Source organism: Sparassis crispa (assembly GCF_003851025.1).
Source record: "Sparassis crispa DNA, contig_000010F, whole genome shotgun sequence".
Classification (NCBI taxonomy): Eukaryota; Fungi; Basidiomycota; class Agaricomycetes; order Polyporales; family Sparassidaceae; genus Sparassis; species Sparassis crispa.
Window position 1 is genome coordinate 300,511 of NW_020939758.1, and position 14,304 is coordinate 314,814.

Sequence of the window (14,304 nt, forward strand, 5' to 3'; positions counted from 1 at the left end):
GGTTATAAGAAAAAACGAAGCGTGCCCCAAGGCCCCCAACTCGCTTACCCCCAAAGAAAGATCTCGGCGCTTATTTCTCCCGCCTACCCAGAAAGGCAACTGTGTAAGGCGTGCAAACTGCGTGCATACAGCCAGGCGAACTTTGTGCATCGTTCCAGCTCACGCCTCCGTCTGCCGAGCATCGATAGCAAGGACGCACTCTCACAAACGTATTCAACTATGTGATATCAGATATCTTGCGTCGCTGCCGCAGCATGAATACGTACTTCACAGAAAGTAGCACGAAATGCAGATCCAATATCGTTTTCGCTCACGTAAACACGTGTACAGTTGACCGGCGTATTCCCGAAACATTAACCTCGCCATCTCTACAAGCAGCGATATGTGGTGATAAAATCAATAATGATCTGGGGAGTATGGGGCTGCAACAATGTCTGTCATTCAGTTCCGTGCCAACGCGCTACCACCGCGACGCAGAATCCAGCTCCGGTTAGACAATCTGTCTCACCTGTTCCACCACACATATGTCAGGGCCTTGATCCGGATGGGAAATATCATATATGGACAGGTAACATATCAGACACACCTTGCCAGTTTCGACTTCGTACACCCACCCTGTTATCTTCGTCTCGGGCAAGACAAGGGGGTTCTCTCGGAGGAACGTCACGTCCTCCCTGACGCTCTTCTCCAGATCACCGAACTCCAAAAAATCGACATCATCGACTGCATTGAGCGCAACGTTGGTCGGGTCAGATTCTTTGACAAGGGTGCGCAGCTGGGGGGTAGAGAACGTGAGCATGCCACACGCGGTGTGATGGAACACAGCGATCTCGCGAGTGCCCAGCAAGCGCTGTGATATGATGATACTACGCAGAGCATCTTTGCTGGAGAAGAATCAAAATGAAAATCAGGTGTCCACGGCTCGAAGATCATGGATAGAGCACGCACGCGGCGCCACCAGCATTGCGGATAATATGAGCCTCTCCTTCCTTGATGCCAAGGTGTCCGAAGACACTACCGACAGGGTCAGGTCCCGCAGATCCCACCAAAGAAGCCAACTCACTTCAGGCGAGCATCCATACAAGTAACTTTAAATCATAGAATTCATCAGGGAACGAGAGACAAATTGGTGTCTATATATACATACCGACTGCAAGTTTCTTGCCTGGGTGGATGGGCAAATGTGCCCTGTCGCCGAATCCAGCGACGTATTTCTCGTTTGCTTTTTCAAAATCGAGGTGTGCAGACATGTTTGAGTTTCTCGCCGGGCACCAGTGGGGGTCCAAATTAGATGCCCCTGCCTGCGACGAGGGGTTTTTCTACAGCGGCAAGGCGTCAATTTTTAAGGATCCACGATAGAGGGTGAGTTATATGACGACAGATGGCGTTACAAAGATAACGGCAGATGATCGCTCACGGGATACATCCAATAGGAAGGGAGCTCAGAGCGTAGACGTCACCGCAGCCCACTGTGCATGATAGGAGCAAACAGGCGTACTGCTGCCAAGTAGGCGTCGAGTATCTGTTGTGCGACGAGACTTTTGGGAGCACTCGTTCCTTTATCGGCGGCAACTACGGGAAAGAAGCAAGCTGAAACTGTGGCGCAAAGAAACAAACATTATTCGTATCAAATGTTATGTTCATCGCCGCAAATTTCTTCTGAGTCGCCAGCGGCAGTTCACTGATGATACCAGGAGGGCGATACAGCAAAGAGTGTGTGGATCTCAAATGATTGAAACCGCCATTGTAAAGCCGCCGCCACAGAAGAGGCATGGGTATCCTGAGCCTTGAAGATTCTAGCTGTGCACAGGCCTAGGTGAAGTCGAACCTACTTACTGGAATTGAGAGCAAGAGACGTCAACGCCGGACCCCAGACGCTAGGCGACTCGGTCTTCTGACAAAATTTGCCGCAAGCGAGTTGCGCACGGCCTGCAGGACACCTTCCAATTTCAAGATGAACTCAGGGATAGATGTTAACAGAGTAAGTACGTGAGTAGGGCTTATGTCTGTCTAAACGTGAATACTCTACAGATATCGATAAGAGCGGCGACCTCGAGGACTGTAAACGACAGAAAACATCGATCGCGATGATGGTGCATGCTATGAACGTCCAATGACTATGTCAGCGCATGCGTCCTGTTCTCCACCGCCAGGCCAGCGTAGGAAGGTCTCTACAGGCGACAAATTCAGCACTGCAAGAACAGATGAACTTGAAGGCACATAGTGAGTGCACTCACCTGACATGCCCTTCAATTTGCGCTCTCGTGTCACCGAAGGACCTGCGCCATCATCGGCCTCTTACCTGGCACTACATCCAAAGGTCGGTCGCCGATCTCAAGCAACCGCAGAGTTCACAACGGCTGCAAAGTTCCTGAATGACTTTGCCGCATGACCACAGGTCTGCGCAGATTGGGCTAAATGGCCCTGTACTGACCTCCGGAGTACTAATGCACCCTTTTGTCCGGACAAAACCTTCGAACATACGGTACGGACCACTCACGCGAACGGACAAGCTGAAGTCAATGATGGTAGGCCTTCTGTGGTCGAACGGGTTGATGGTGTTCGGCGGCTTCAGGTCCAAGTGCGCCATACCGTAGCCATGCATGAAGCCAACGGCTTCCAACAACTGCTGTGCAACCAGCGATAGATATGAATCGGGGTCCTTGAGCGAAGTGAGCTAGCCTCCCGCACTGGGCATCGATATGATCGTCCCCCCCATTAATCGGACAGACGCGGAAGGGCATATAACGTGGTGAGCTGGGGTAGCAAATCCATAGAGGCATTGCACAATCACCCTCCATCTTTCACAAACTTGACATATCTGACCGCAGGATCGTCCTCCCGTCGTACAACAAGCGCGATATGGGGAAGCTGTCGAAATTATCAGTACCGTCGACATACAAAGATGGGGCATTACGCAGACGTACTCCGAAGGCAACAAACGATTTCATTTGATCGAGGACTTGTTCGCTGTTAAAAATTCCCAGATCGTCTTCCTCTCGGAGCCCTGATGCCTCTGGTATATACCTACCTCCCTTCCTGAATCTGGTTGCTCACAATGTACCTTGCCGCGTGCAAAGAAGCTGTGTGACAAGCCGCTACGACGAAGAACCGCGATTGCGAATGATCCTTTAGAAGGTAGCTGCACGGGCAGCGGCGATGCCCTGTAGCAGCATGCGGACACGTAGAGCACATACCGCAAACGCATTCCGTTTACAAGTTCTCAGAGCTGTGAACAGACCTGGACGAAGTTGAGCTTGGAAATGCGAACAAGAAACGTTCAAGTTGATGTTGAAAACCAACCGGGCATTACTGACTGCAGGTCGGCGCACGTTTTAGCTGTGAGCCAATTGCGGCAGGACACCTTCTATTTCCAGGAGTCGCATGGCAATGGTGATTGGGTGTGACATCCATCAGCGACGTGAGTAGGGGTTTTCATTAGATGCGTCTATATGAGCGTGAATACTCTAGAAATATCAATGGGGGTGGCCGACGATTATACCGCAGAAAATTAACGTAATGACGGTGAGCTCCGCGCAATGAATGTCCCACGACATATATGTCGGCGCATGCGTCCACCTCTATTAGCATGAAATCTCCACATCTCGAAGCACTGGATTATGAGCGTTGCCCCACGCATGGTGATGCCTGGAGGCCTGGCGCATGGTCGAGGTCCGACCATCCATCCGGGAAGGGAGTAAGAAGTTAACGAAGGTGATCGCGCCGCATGCTAAGGATCATCTCCGACACCCCTCTCCGTCTCGGGTCCCCACAGAACCCTGTGTCCGTGGTCGGCGAATCCCATCTCATCCGTGCGCCATCCCTTCGCTTCCAACGTTTGTTTGAAGGAGCCGAAGTTTCGTCTTGTCCATGCCGCCGAATCCGATAACGCGACGTGCAAAGCATCGAGGCACGAGTCGGGTGCTGGTGTGCGCGAGGCAGAAGAGTCGTCGGACAGCAGCGTGCGACGTAGGCGAGCGGCATGCAGCACGGATCGCATCATGTCGTCCGATGTTGCGTCTGGGTGGTAAAATACGCATATGGAACCGGTGCGGGGCGCCGGTGAGGGATATAAAAGATATTTCTCGTCCTGCAATGACGATCATCGTTAACGAACAGGCTGACCAGAATAATTAAAGCACACTGACCATAAATACATCAGTGCAGACTACCCATCTCGCACCGTCAGCTTCGTCTTTGATTACATCCGCAACTCTTGGTGCAAGGAATAGATACTTTTGCTCTTTTGTCTTGTAGAACTCGCCGAAGAGACCTGTCCCACGCATCTCTTCTATTTGATTCAGAGACAAAAGATCCATGGGCTTCTCGTCGCGAGTAAACTGGTTTGTGAGGATGGCCAGCCTCGGTAATGTGAGCAACTCGAACGTCGCCACGCGCATCATGCACGTCGTCATCACGATGTGCGCAGGAACGACGAGGAAAAAGAGGGAGTATAGGTATGGTGCGGAGTGCGAAACCGTCAGCAATCCGATACCTGCTGCATAACCAGTCAGCTGTGCGATCGAGGCCTGCGACTCGTCCTTGGCGGCAACATCGCCAGTGTTACCGTATTGCGCGAAGTAACGCATAAATTTGATGTGGGTTGTGAACCAGATCTGAGGGCCAGTGTCAATCACACGGCCTGCCGTCTTTGAGGCTCTAGGGAAGAGGGACGAACTGCGTAACCAATCAATTTGAACACATTTCCACCCGCTATATGAAAATTCGTCACCACCGAAGACGGATAGATGTAACAGAACACCTGCCTGCACAAAGCAAGAAATTCCCTGGTGATGGATTGACCAGCAATGTGGCAATCTGGAGCCCACTGCCCGCCGCAACAATACATTCTCCAAAGAGTGTGAACGTCTTCGGGTGGCTGTCAAAGTACGGCGCAAACTTGCGGATGAAGAAGAGCTTCGCGACTTCTCCAGCACCGTCTTTGATGATCCATTGTACGGCGACGGCACCAAATACGCTGCCTTCTGCGCTGACGCCGACAGAAGTGAGGAGCGCCTGATTGCATAGTACAGATACGACAGTCCCAAAAACCGTCTCAAAAAATTGGAGGACGTGGAATGGGAGGTAGCTGCACAACACGCAACAGTGGAATCGGACAGACGCACGGGCGCGGTTGAGTTGCGAGGGGAGAGCGAAGTGGACATGATGACTCACGACCGATGCACAGACTGGGGGTAGTTGATGGGAAGGAACATCTGGCGAATCCACGAAGTCAACGATCCCGTGAACGATCCGGAAGACGAGCTCTGCTCCTCTAGAGCTGTCGGCAATTCACGCCATTCCTTCACAACACCGTTCTCCGGTGACCACGAGACATGGCACTCCCTTCCTCCTACGCGTTCTATAGCAAATGGACGCGATTTGGTGACGGAGTTCACAGGTGCATATGATCGGTCGGTGGCGAGATGTGATTTCGACTCGCTGGAGAGGTTTCTGTGACATGCCACGACTCGGAGGGACGCTGTAGGGTGATAAAATCTGGATGATACCAAATGCGCTCGGTGTCGCGTCAAGACTCGACGATGCATGCACCGCGGAATAACAGGGATGCAATTTTCGCAGTCGTTCTCCGATTTAGCGGGTGAGGAGGAGGACGCTACGCCTGTCAAGCTTCTTAGTACATGAATCAACTTCACACCTCGACTGAGTAGCACTAACGCCTTTTTAATACCTGTCCAGAACTCGAACGGAACTTTGTACCTCTCTGCAATTAATCGGGACGGGTAAACTTGAAGTAAAATGATCGAGTAAGGGAAATTTTGTAAATCGTGACACGAAGCTTGCAGGAAAGACCGAGAGACAAAGCCTCAGTGAAAACAAGGTTTCGTGCTGGTGTCGTGAGTGGCCCGAGTATGCAGGGAGACAAGGTGTTCTGACAGTCTGTCCTAAGAATATGTGCTGTGCCGGAGGTCGAGATGACCTTGGCCAAATCACGTGGACTGTGACGCGCGTCGCGTTTGTCACAATCTCTCACTGTCAAAGTCTGTCTGAATCATGATGTCGTATCCTTTGCTATGATATTATATCGATTCCCTAATTTCCCTTCCTGTGATTTCGGATTGTGCCTGCCCACGTCCCAGGAAATACTAGACGCGACATGCGTTTCCGATATTCCATGCCCCCACAGTTACAAGACTCAATCACAACCTTGAAACTCGTTTCTGGAGCTTGCACGGAGAACTTGGCGGACCATCTGCCGCTCAAGGTCAACAATGAGCTAATAGAGGACAAGAGAAGTGCTTACCGTCACTAGTTGCAAATGTACGTACAACAGATCCAGTCGTCCTTACAGATCTGCTCGTAAAGTGCCCCTGTGCAATTGACAGTGTCATGCGACCGACAAGTCTCAACAACATTGCCGTCCCGAGCTCCATCAATACAGAAAGGGATGCTGCCGTCGTCCTTCGGATAGAAATTGGGATCTGTCACGCACAGACCCGGCACAAAGAACCATCTGTCCTGCCGCGCCTCCCCTCGATCCCACCGGTGCTGTCGAGCGTCGGGATCCGTTGCAGCTGTAGTCACTGAACGGAATCGCGACGGTTTTATCGGAGCTCGACGATTGGCTGCTGGTGCCGTACGCCACACCGCAGTTCATGATGTGGAAGTCGGCCTTTGCGGGTACAGCAAGCATAACGCCTGCGGCAAGGAGGCGATGCGGATACGGCCAGTGAAGAACAATTCTGTAGGGGGTTGTGCCAACGATCCGGATTAGCCAGATTTGTGAGACATCTAAACTGAGATGAATACAGGTAGCTCCAGATGAGTGCAATTGCCGACTCGTGAAGTTTTTTTTTTCACCTTTTCTCGCTAGTACGGTTAACAGGTCCGTTCGTCAGGCTGGACAGGGACACACTCAATCACTCCACGCAGGTGAGTGAGGTAGCCCCTGTCAAGCCCGATTCCTATGCATCGCAAGCAGGGATAGCGGATCATTGTCTTTTTGTCCGACTATATCAATGCTGGCCCCCGCCGGATGTCCCTTGATCAAAGTACTGTTCGCATTGCAGGGACTTACTTTCGTGGGTGAGTCACCTGTCTGAGTTTCAGCAAATCGTCCATGCTTCGTGGCCAATCACGCGTCCAATCGCGTCGTATTGCCTCCCTCCTTTGTCAAAACACTCACTACTCCTTGCGTTCCGCTCTCCTAACTGCTGTCTTGGCGTCGGTACTATCTAAGAAACATGAGACGGCTCGCGCCAGGACTTCTATGAAACAATCGGCCCCAGGAGGACTTGGTGAAGCATCATGGGCTCCTGTTGTGCCTTTGTTCTCGCCAATCAGGATGTACACCGTACGCAGAGCATGAGTCCGAGGCGTCTACATGCTCGAAGGTCAATCAATGCCATACAACGGATACTCAGTACGTACTCAGTGCTAAACTTTCAGTTTCGGAGCCCACGATGGGTCATTCTGGAAGCCTCGCTCAATGCGCGGTACCGTACTGTAGCACGTTTGGCCGCTGCACGCACAACCTCTTGCTGTGCCGCGACGCGCTCGCAGGGACGCGGCGTGACGTGATCAAAATCACGTGGCAGTGCCCGATCGCGCCTGTCAGATTTCGCACTGGCACTGCTGGCGCGAAAAAGACTGTGTCCTGAACAGTTCCCGTGGTTGTTTGTAAACTCGTGCAACGTCGCATGCAGCGAGCTGGAAGGCTATATAGGCTGTCTGACTGGTTGCAGACCTTGGGACCATCGCCATCAGCGTCGTTTGCTGGTTGACTGGCTTCAGCCGAAGAGCCCTGCGGATTATGTAGAGCAGATATGTCTTCCCAAACGCCTGGAAGCTCTAAGGCTGTGCCGTCAGGACTTGGTTTTGCTCTTGCTGCTGCCCGGTATTCGTTCCCTGCTCGAATCCTTAGGGATCCATTATTTCGAGAATGGATGATTGCGCTGCACGGGAAGGTGTACCTTCCGCGGCTGGAATATATTGTGACGTCACTTCCTAACGCTTGATAGAGGCTCATGAAAAGCCTCTGGAGAATGTATGTTCTGCGCGTCACACCGAGCGTGTTTAGGAAATATACCCCACGTCGGTGTTCACTTTATTTGATCGTGCTTTGTTGGTATGCTGAGGCTGGAATTCTCTTGGTAGACTGATTCGCATCTTTTGAACATGTCCTGCTGGCATTTCCCCCTAGATTGCTGGTAAATTCTGCGGAGAACTTACGGTTCGTCTCAACTCTATTATGTTTTGCCACTTTCTGCTATCCATGTGTCATTTTCGGCCTGGGCGAAATACTTTTCTGTCTCAGGAACTTGGGGTCTATCTTGCTTCGAAACACAGGCTGTAATTGTGTTGACTAGATTTGACCCGCTCTTCCAAAGACTACCGCCAGTCCTACAATTCTGCAAGCAGAAGACCAACTTGCATCGTTTCGGGAGGCATGTTATTTGTCCTGACAGCAGCGCTCACTACACATCCCACCCGTTGCTACCAACCCCGGTCCCACCTCTCTTCTGTAGCATGTGGGTCATTTTTTTCAAATGCCAATTGGGGTTCCCAACGAGACTTTGACAGGCGTGGACATCCGCGAGTAGTCTCCGTTGTTTGACTCTAATTATACGAAAGTGGATCACAGTCGATCCTCTTCCGGTATAATCCGCGAGGTTCATGTGCACCAAGTCATTTCGTACTGCAATATCAGTGCCCTAACATCATCTCACGCTGTTTGACAACGGCGCAGTGAGGGTATAATCTGTTTCTGCAATTACTAGGGTCAGTATTTTATAAGTATCACGAGAATGACAATACGTGTCGTCATGGGGGAAAACAGTGGAGAATGTGGGAGTAACGTAAAAGATAGTGCTACATGAATGTACATAGCCGTGCTGAAATCATTTCGATGAAATATACCGAACGAGAAACAGATTCTGAATGCAATGCGAAAACAGACTAGCAAGAACAAAGTTTCAAAGTTCACAGACAGCGTCGTCCACGCAACGTTCCTTTCAGCAGCGAGCGAACCGATGTTATCAGTAGTCCAAGAAGGCCATCTCACTCAGGCGACGGCTCTCCTCGTCCTGAATGCGACCCGCCTCCAGCAGCATGGTCGCACGATCGTGCATCGTCGGGCTGAGGGCCTGCCGCGGTGGGCTGAGCATGTCCTTGGGGTGCGCCGGCCTCAGGCCCACACCTACCGTCCGGCTCCTGTCTTTCCGCCCATATGCAGAGGGGGGACACGATGTCTGAGGTGGAAGAGAGGAAGTCGGAGCACTATTGGAGGAGGCGCTGACGTCTGGAGTGGAAGTGGAGATGGGTACGGTCTGCTTTGGGCGGAATTGCAGTTTCGACGACAATTTGCGCAGGCTGAGCATTGACTTGGACGGACGTGGTGCTCGTGGGGGCACCATCTGCGGAAGCCACCGGTTAGCATCATATTTGAATTGACAGTGTGCGAATAGCGTACGTCGTTGTTCACGTGGGGCTTCTTGCCGAATATTTCCAAGGTAATCGACTTGCGCCTCTCCTTGTCAGCCGCGAGGGTATGTTGGGGGGACAACAAGTGCGAAGATGCTGCGAAGTCTGGCAAGCAATCAGATCCGTCATCTTCAATGGGTGACTCCACGATCACTGTCGCATCGAACTTTTTCTCCGCCCCTGATCGTTGCTGTACGCCTAGATCGAACGGCCTCGTGCGCGAATGGTGATGGTTCTCCAACGAATGAGAGAGGGTTGTGGGTGTCGTGACGGAGGCAGAAGCGCCGGAAGACGACACAGTACGCGTGGGCGAGAGTGCCGGGAGGGTCGTCGTCCTACTCCGGTTCTGGCTTCCTGAGCTTGAACTTGGAGACGATAGTGGTGGGGCTGCGCTGCTAGGAAGATGGGCCACTGTTGCTGAGCGACCTCGTGCGGACGTTGGCTGTGGTGTAAGCGAGTGTGGATCTTGCGCACGGAGTGGATCGGAACGAGAAATAGACAGCGTGATCGCTGGAGCAGGGGACGAACACGACTTTACAGAAGACGATGGGCTGGGAGGCTGAGACGGCATTGTAATGATAATCGGAGCCGGCTTGTCCTTCCTCTTCAATGGCGTTCCACGGGGCGTATTCGTCGCATGCACGTTGATAGACGACGTCTGCTCAGCTCCAGACGATGACCCGAAGGACGACACAGAAATCGGCGTCGGCGACTTGGACGACTCATCCAGCCAGCGCGAGACCTTCTGCGTCATATCACTAGACACGCTCCGGGGTGGTGTGAGTACTCTAACTGCGGGCCTTGGCACAGCTATGTCGGGGGACTGGGGAGCGATACTCACGGAGGAAGGAGGGGCCGGGAGCTCCTTGCCCGTGTTGGCGGAACCCGGAACCCCGCGTCTTTCTCTATCTGCATCCTCTTGCTCGAGTAGTGCAGGCGCATGCGCAACCATTTGCAGCTCCTCGGGGATCGAGTCGACCGGGTAGACCTCACACTCCACCCGGCTAGGTGTCAGAAGTGGCGTATCATGCATCCCGACGAACGTCGCGCGCGACGGTGACACGGAGGTATTGATCCTGTAGTTGTCGCGAGAGGGGAAGGCGAAGCCGTGATCGAGACTCCCGCGCTCCTGAGCGTGCACGCGGTTGCGCACGAGCCACGCCTCGCGTATCTTCTTCGCCTCCGACTCCTCCTCGCTGTCCCCGCTTGAATCTGAGTGGCGCTCGCGCGGCTCGGACGCGAGCACCGCACGCCGCCGGTCGAGTTCGCGCTCTTGCTCGCTGAGCGGGACCATGTACCCATGTGCGTCCTTGTATGGGTGAGGGACTGCGGGTATGAGACCCCGCGCCCGCAGGGCCGCCTGCCGCTGCCCGGGCGAGACAAATGAATTCGTGAGGGTGGTTGGCCGGGGGGCCTTCGGCATCGATGGCAGGCGCGGCGTCAATTTGCGGGTGTGCGCCGCGCTTGGCGCGCTAGCGTCCGAGGCATGCGTAGGGGACCGCAGTTTGGTCGTTAAACGCTTCAACATGCCTGCACCGTGGTGTGCGCGGGACGCGGGCTGTTGTGCGGAAGCAGGACTAGGCATCCCCGTACTCGTCGTCGGAGAGTCTGATGGGAGAGTGGATGTTGGCTGCTGCGAACGCTTGGGCATCCTGAAGAGAATATAAGCGTTCGCACCATAGGGGGAAGCAAATCTGAAGTGAGCTTCTTCAGGATAACCTGCACTGAGAAAATATAGTACTTTCGCCGCAAGGTGGGAAATTGGAAGTACGGTGGTACAAATGAGAGACAGGCGTGCACAGGAGGGCACATGTACATGCCAAGAGAAGAATAACCAACCTGCACTCGTCATCATTGCCAGCAACGGGCCCATCTGTCAATGCCGCGATCGCGATCGCGGCCGGTTTATTTCCGTGGGGGAGGCGCATTGCGTCGCCCATATGCGAAGGTTGGCTCGATGCATCGCCCCTGGGGCGAGTCTGCACTCTGTGGGAAGGAAGCTGTCAGTAACTGAGCGCAACACACTGGATGGGGATAGGGTTCAAGGCGACAGAACTACCATGGCAGTTCTCGCGAATCCGTCGAGCGGAAGAACAGGTTGTAATTTTTTTGGAAATCACACGAACAAATTTCCAAAAACATAAGATGCAGCCTGCTGCACAGTGGAGAAGAGAAAAGACGATAAACGATGAAGAGAACTGACTTGCTGAACTTCTCCTGGTCTTGAGCGCAGGCTGCTGCGCTGGATGGCAGGGTCTCGATCGGGGTCGAGGTGTCCGAGTCCGCTCCATGGGCAGAATCCAGAACAGCCCCACCACGTCTTACATCTTGGGCTCGTAGATCGACGCTATGGGCAGCGGCATTTGGCTGTGGTGCAGTCTTGCTAGCGGCAACGCGTGCCATTTTGGTTCCGTACGCGCAGGCTCTTCGGGGAATCAGAGTGTGTAGTTGATGTTACCGATGAAATGAAATGAAGAAAGTAATATGGCGAAAGACTTGAGTAAGGGACGTCGTCTGGTCGTCCGAATAATTGCGGAAATGACTGGTATCAGTGGCGAGGATATCAACCAGGCTGAGACGAGTCTCGGAAGAGTCGCGCCTGCCTCGCTGTTCCTCGACGAGATGGAGAGGTGAAAAAGAGGGAAAGGGAAGAGACATCGGTGTATGTTGGGCCTGAATTTATGTCAGTGCAACCGAGGGACAAGACGACCACCTGAGGCGGATCGGCGCGCATGGTCCATCTCCGGTGGTCCCATTCAATGAGGCCTAGATTCAGAATAAAGATTCAAATCAACCTATAATATTAGGCCCACGGGGTCCTTCAGGGCTGCCGCCATTACGGTTGAAACCCTCCCAAACTAGGGAGTAAGCTACTTATATGGCAGGGCGCCCTGCAAGGACCCCGATCTTCCGTCCCGACTCAGCTGACGCTCGGGTTGTTCAGGTGCTGATATCGATTCCATGTGCGACCCAGAGAGGCCATATTTTTAACTCCATCGCATCCCCAACAGTGCGAATTAGTCGCAGCTCTTCTCCGACACTGCGTTTTATTCTGTGTCGGTGAAGACAGCTAGGAACCAAAAGGGCGAGCGTCCGCCGCGGATGCTCGCGGTGCTTGACTCGGACGCGGGACTCCTGAACATGACATTAATTGGCCAAGGTCCATAGTGTGGCTTGCAGCATCGAAGTTGTCAACCGCAATTTCCCACCTTCGGTATCTAATCGGTAACACCGACCGTATGGCCGCGGGGTGTTTCAAAGTTATTCACGTCTTTGTGGGTGTGGCTTTTGTCGACTTCGGCCAAACTGTGGTCGAAGAGACCAACGATCAAATGGTGCGCACACCACCGCAACATGCATTCACAAGGCTAGATGCCTCTTACCGAGCGACACATCCAATTGTGTCCCTCTTCAGAGCGCCCAATCTCCAGGACCACGTCAGCAGAAGGCATCGTTCGTTCCTGCTCTTCCCTGCTCTTCCGCGTCTCAGCACATACCATATCATCGAACACCTTATCTTTTGACGCCTGACATATGCCTTATGTTCTTTGCTCGCCCTTGTCCGCCCTTCGTGCGCTATCTCTTGAAGCTGTCTTCTCGCTCTGGCACCAGTCGGTTCCTCGTTCTGAACACTGTTCTATCTGCTGATTGGGCGGATGGTGCCGTGTATCTGTTTCACTGTAATCATGCCCGTTCTTCTTCTATCTGCTGATTGGAGCGGATGGTAAATTGTATCTGTTTCTCTGTAATTATGCCCGGCCTTCCAACGCCTCGACTCTCATCCACGAATCATCGCTCTGTTTGTGCGGCTCAGGCTTTTCTGTTTTGGCCGTAGAGGCTCCCACATGTAGATGCCATCAATGTTCGGGGCATCGATTCATTATGCATGCAGTTTCAGCGGTGAACATTTCACCGCATCTCAGCCAGTAACGCCGGGTTTAGAGCGCCTGCTAGGACGGTGTCAAGGGTAGTCCGCGGACCGTGCGACGGCTCGGGACTGTATCCTTGAAAAATCTTTCAAACTTTCTCTGGTTCCTGGGCTTCTTTGTTGGCGTGCTATGCAAACGTGAACTTTCACCTATCGTTGCTCAAGGCAGACGAGTGAGAATGCACACTTCTTGTCTGCAGATTGAAAAAATGTGCGTCTGTCAAAGCTACTGTACATGTTACCTCGAAATCTTCATGTATTGACGCATTCTTCGCACCATATTGGAGGACGTGTTTCGACGTTACAACTCGTACAATGTCAATTTCAGTCGTCATGCGACAGCTGGACTATGTGCTTGACGCACTCGCCCTCACTCTTACTCCCGGGCTACAGTTCGCATGTTAAACTTATCGGGGAATAAGTTGGTACCTTACTTTAGTTCTTCCGTAACAGACCGACAATGTTCACAGGACAACCTTCGCTTTGGCGCTCGTCGTGGAGCTCACCTTTGACGCTGACTGGTGCGTCCCCGAACAGTCTTCAAATTACAAGTACTGAACCGACATTGTCCATATCATTGCGTCACATCGTATTGCACAGGCCTGCTTTAGCGCTCTTACACATCTTTAACTTCTGGGTGATGCTGTTCGAAATCTAATGACGTGCATTGTGCACCGAGCTCCAGGATAATGCGCATACATTGACGAACGCCAAGACTGGTATTCAAACTTCTGCGGGCGCACAGCCAATGCTGACAGGGAGCTCAAGCCGCAGTTCATGGCAGCTTCGAGGTTGATAAGCTAGAAGTTCGGCAGCTCAAGCTGAGCTGTGCCTAATTCGCTTGTACGTCTACCTCAGAGTTCCGTTGCCATGCAGTGTGAGATATGAGATGCGAAGCAAGTCATCGGCGCGTGCACGAGTCGTGACATGGC

The 14,304-nt window shown here is 52.8% G+C and overlaps 4 protein-coding genes across 4 annotated transcripts; 1 reads left to right on the top strand and 3 right to left on the bottom strand.

The window, feature by feature from the left end:
- Positions 1-490: 490 nt before the first annotated feature.
- SCP_1200950 (carbonic anhydrase) lies at positions 491-1,250 on the bottom strand (the record flags this gene model as incomplete). Its single annotated transcript, XM_027762982.1, has 5 exons — positions 491-508; positions 587-884; positions 949-1,014; positions 1,064-1,088; positions 1,148-1,250. The coding sequence occupies 5 exons, from the start codon at positions 1,248-1,250 to the stop codon at positions 491-493; spliced, it is 510 nt and encodes a 169-aa protein (XP_027618783.1).
- A 992-nt stretch (positions 1,251-2,242) lies between these two features.
- On the top strand, positions 2,243-2,392 carry SCP_1200960 (hypothetical protein; the record flags this gene model as incomplete). The annotated part of the gene is made up of 1 exon (XM_027762983.1): positions 2,243-2,392. One exon carries the CDS (start codon positions 2,243-2,245, stop codon positions 2,390-2,392), a length of 150 nt encoding a protein of 49 aa, XP_027618784.1.
- A 1,338-nt stretch (positions 2,393-3,730) lies between these two features.
- SCP_1200970 (DUF647-domain-containing protein) lies at positions 3,731-5,216 on the bottom strand (the record flags this gene model as incomplete). The annotated part of the gene is made up of 5 exons (XM_027762984.1): positions 3,731-4,090; positions 4,149-4,616; positions 4,679-4,713; positions 4,767-5,089; positions 5,176-5,216. The coding sequence occupies 5 exons, from the start codon at positions 5,214-5,216 to the stop codon at positions 3,731-3,733; spliced, it is 1,227 nt and encodes a 408-aa protein (XP_027618785.1).
- A 3,783-nt stretch (positions 5,217-8,999) lies between these two features.
- SCP_1200980 (hypothetical protein) lies at positions 9,000-11,847 on the bottom strand (the record flags this gene model as incomplete). The annotated part of the gene is made up of 4 exons (XM_027762985.1): positions 9,000-9,377; positions 9,434-11,096; positions 11,284-11,430; positions 11,648-11,847. The coding sequence occupies 4 exons, from the start codon at positions 11,845-11,847 to the stop codon at positions 9,000-9,002; spliced, it is 2,388 nt and encodes a 795-aa protein (XP_027618786.1).
- Positions 11,848-14,304: the final 2,457 nt, after the last annotated feature.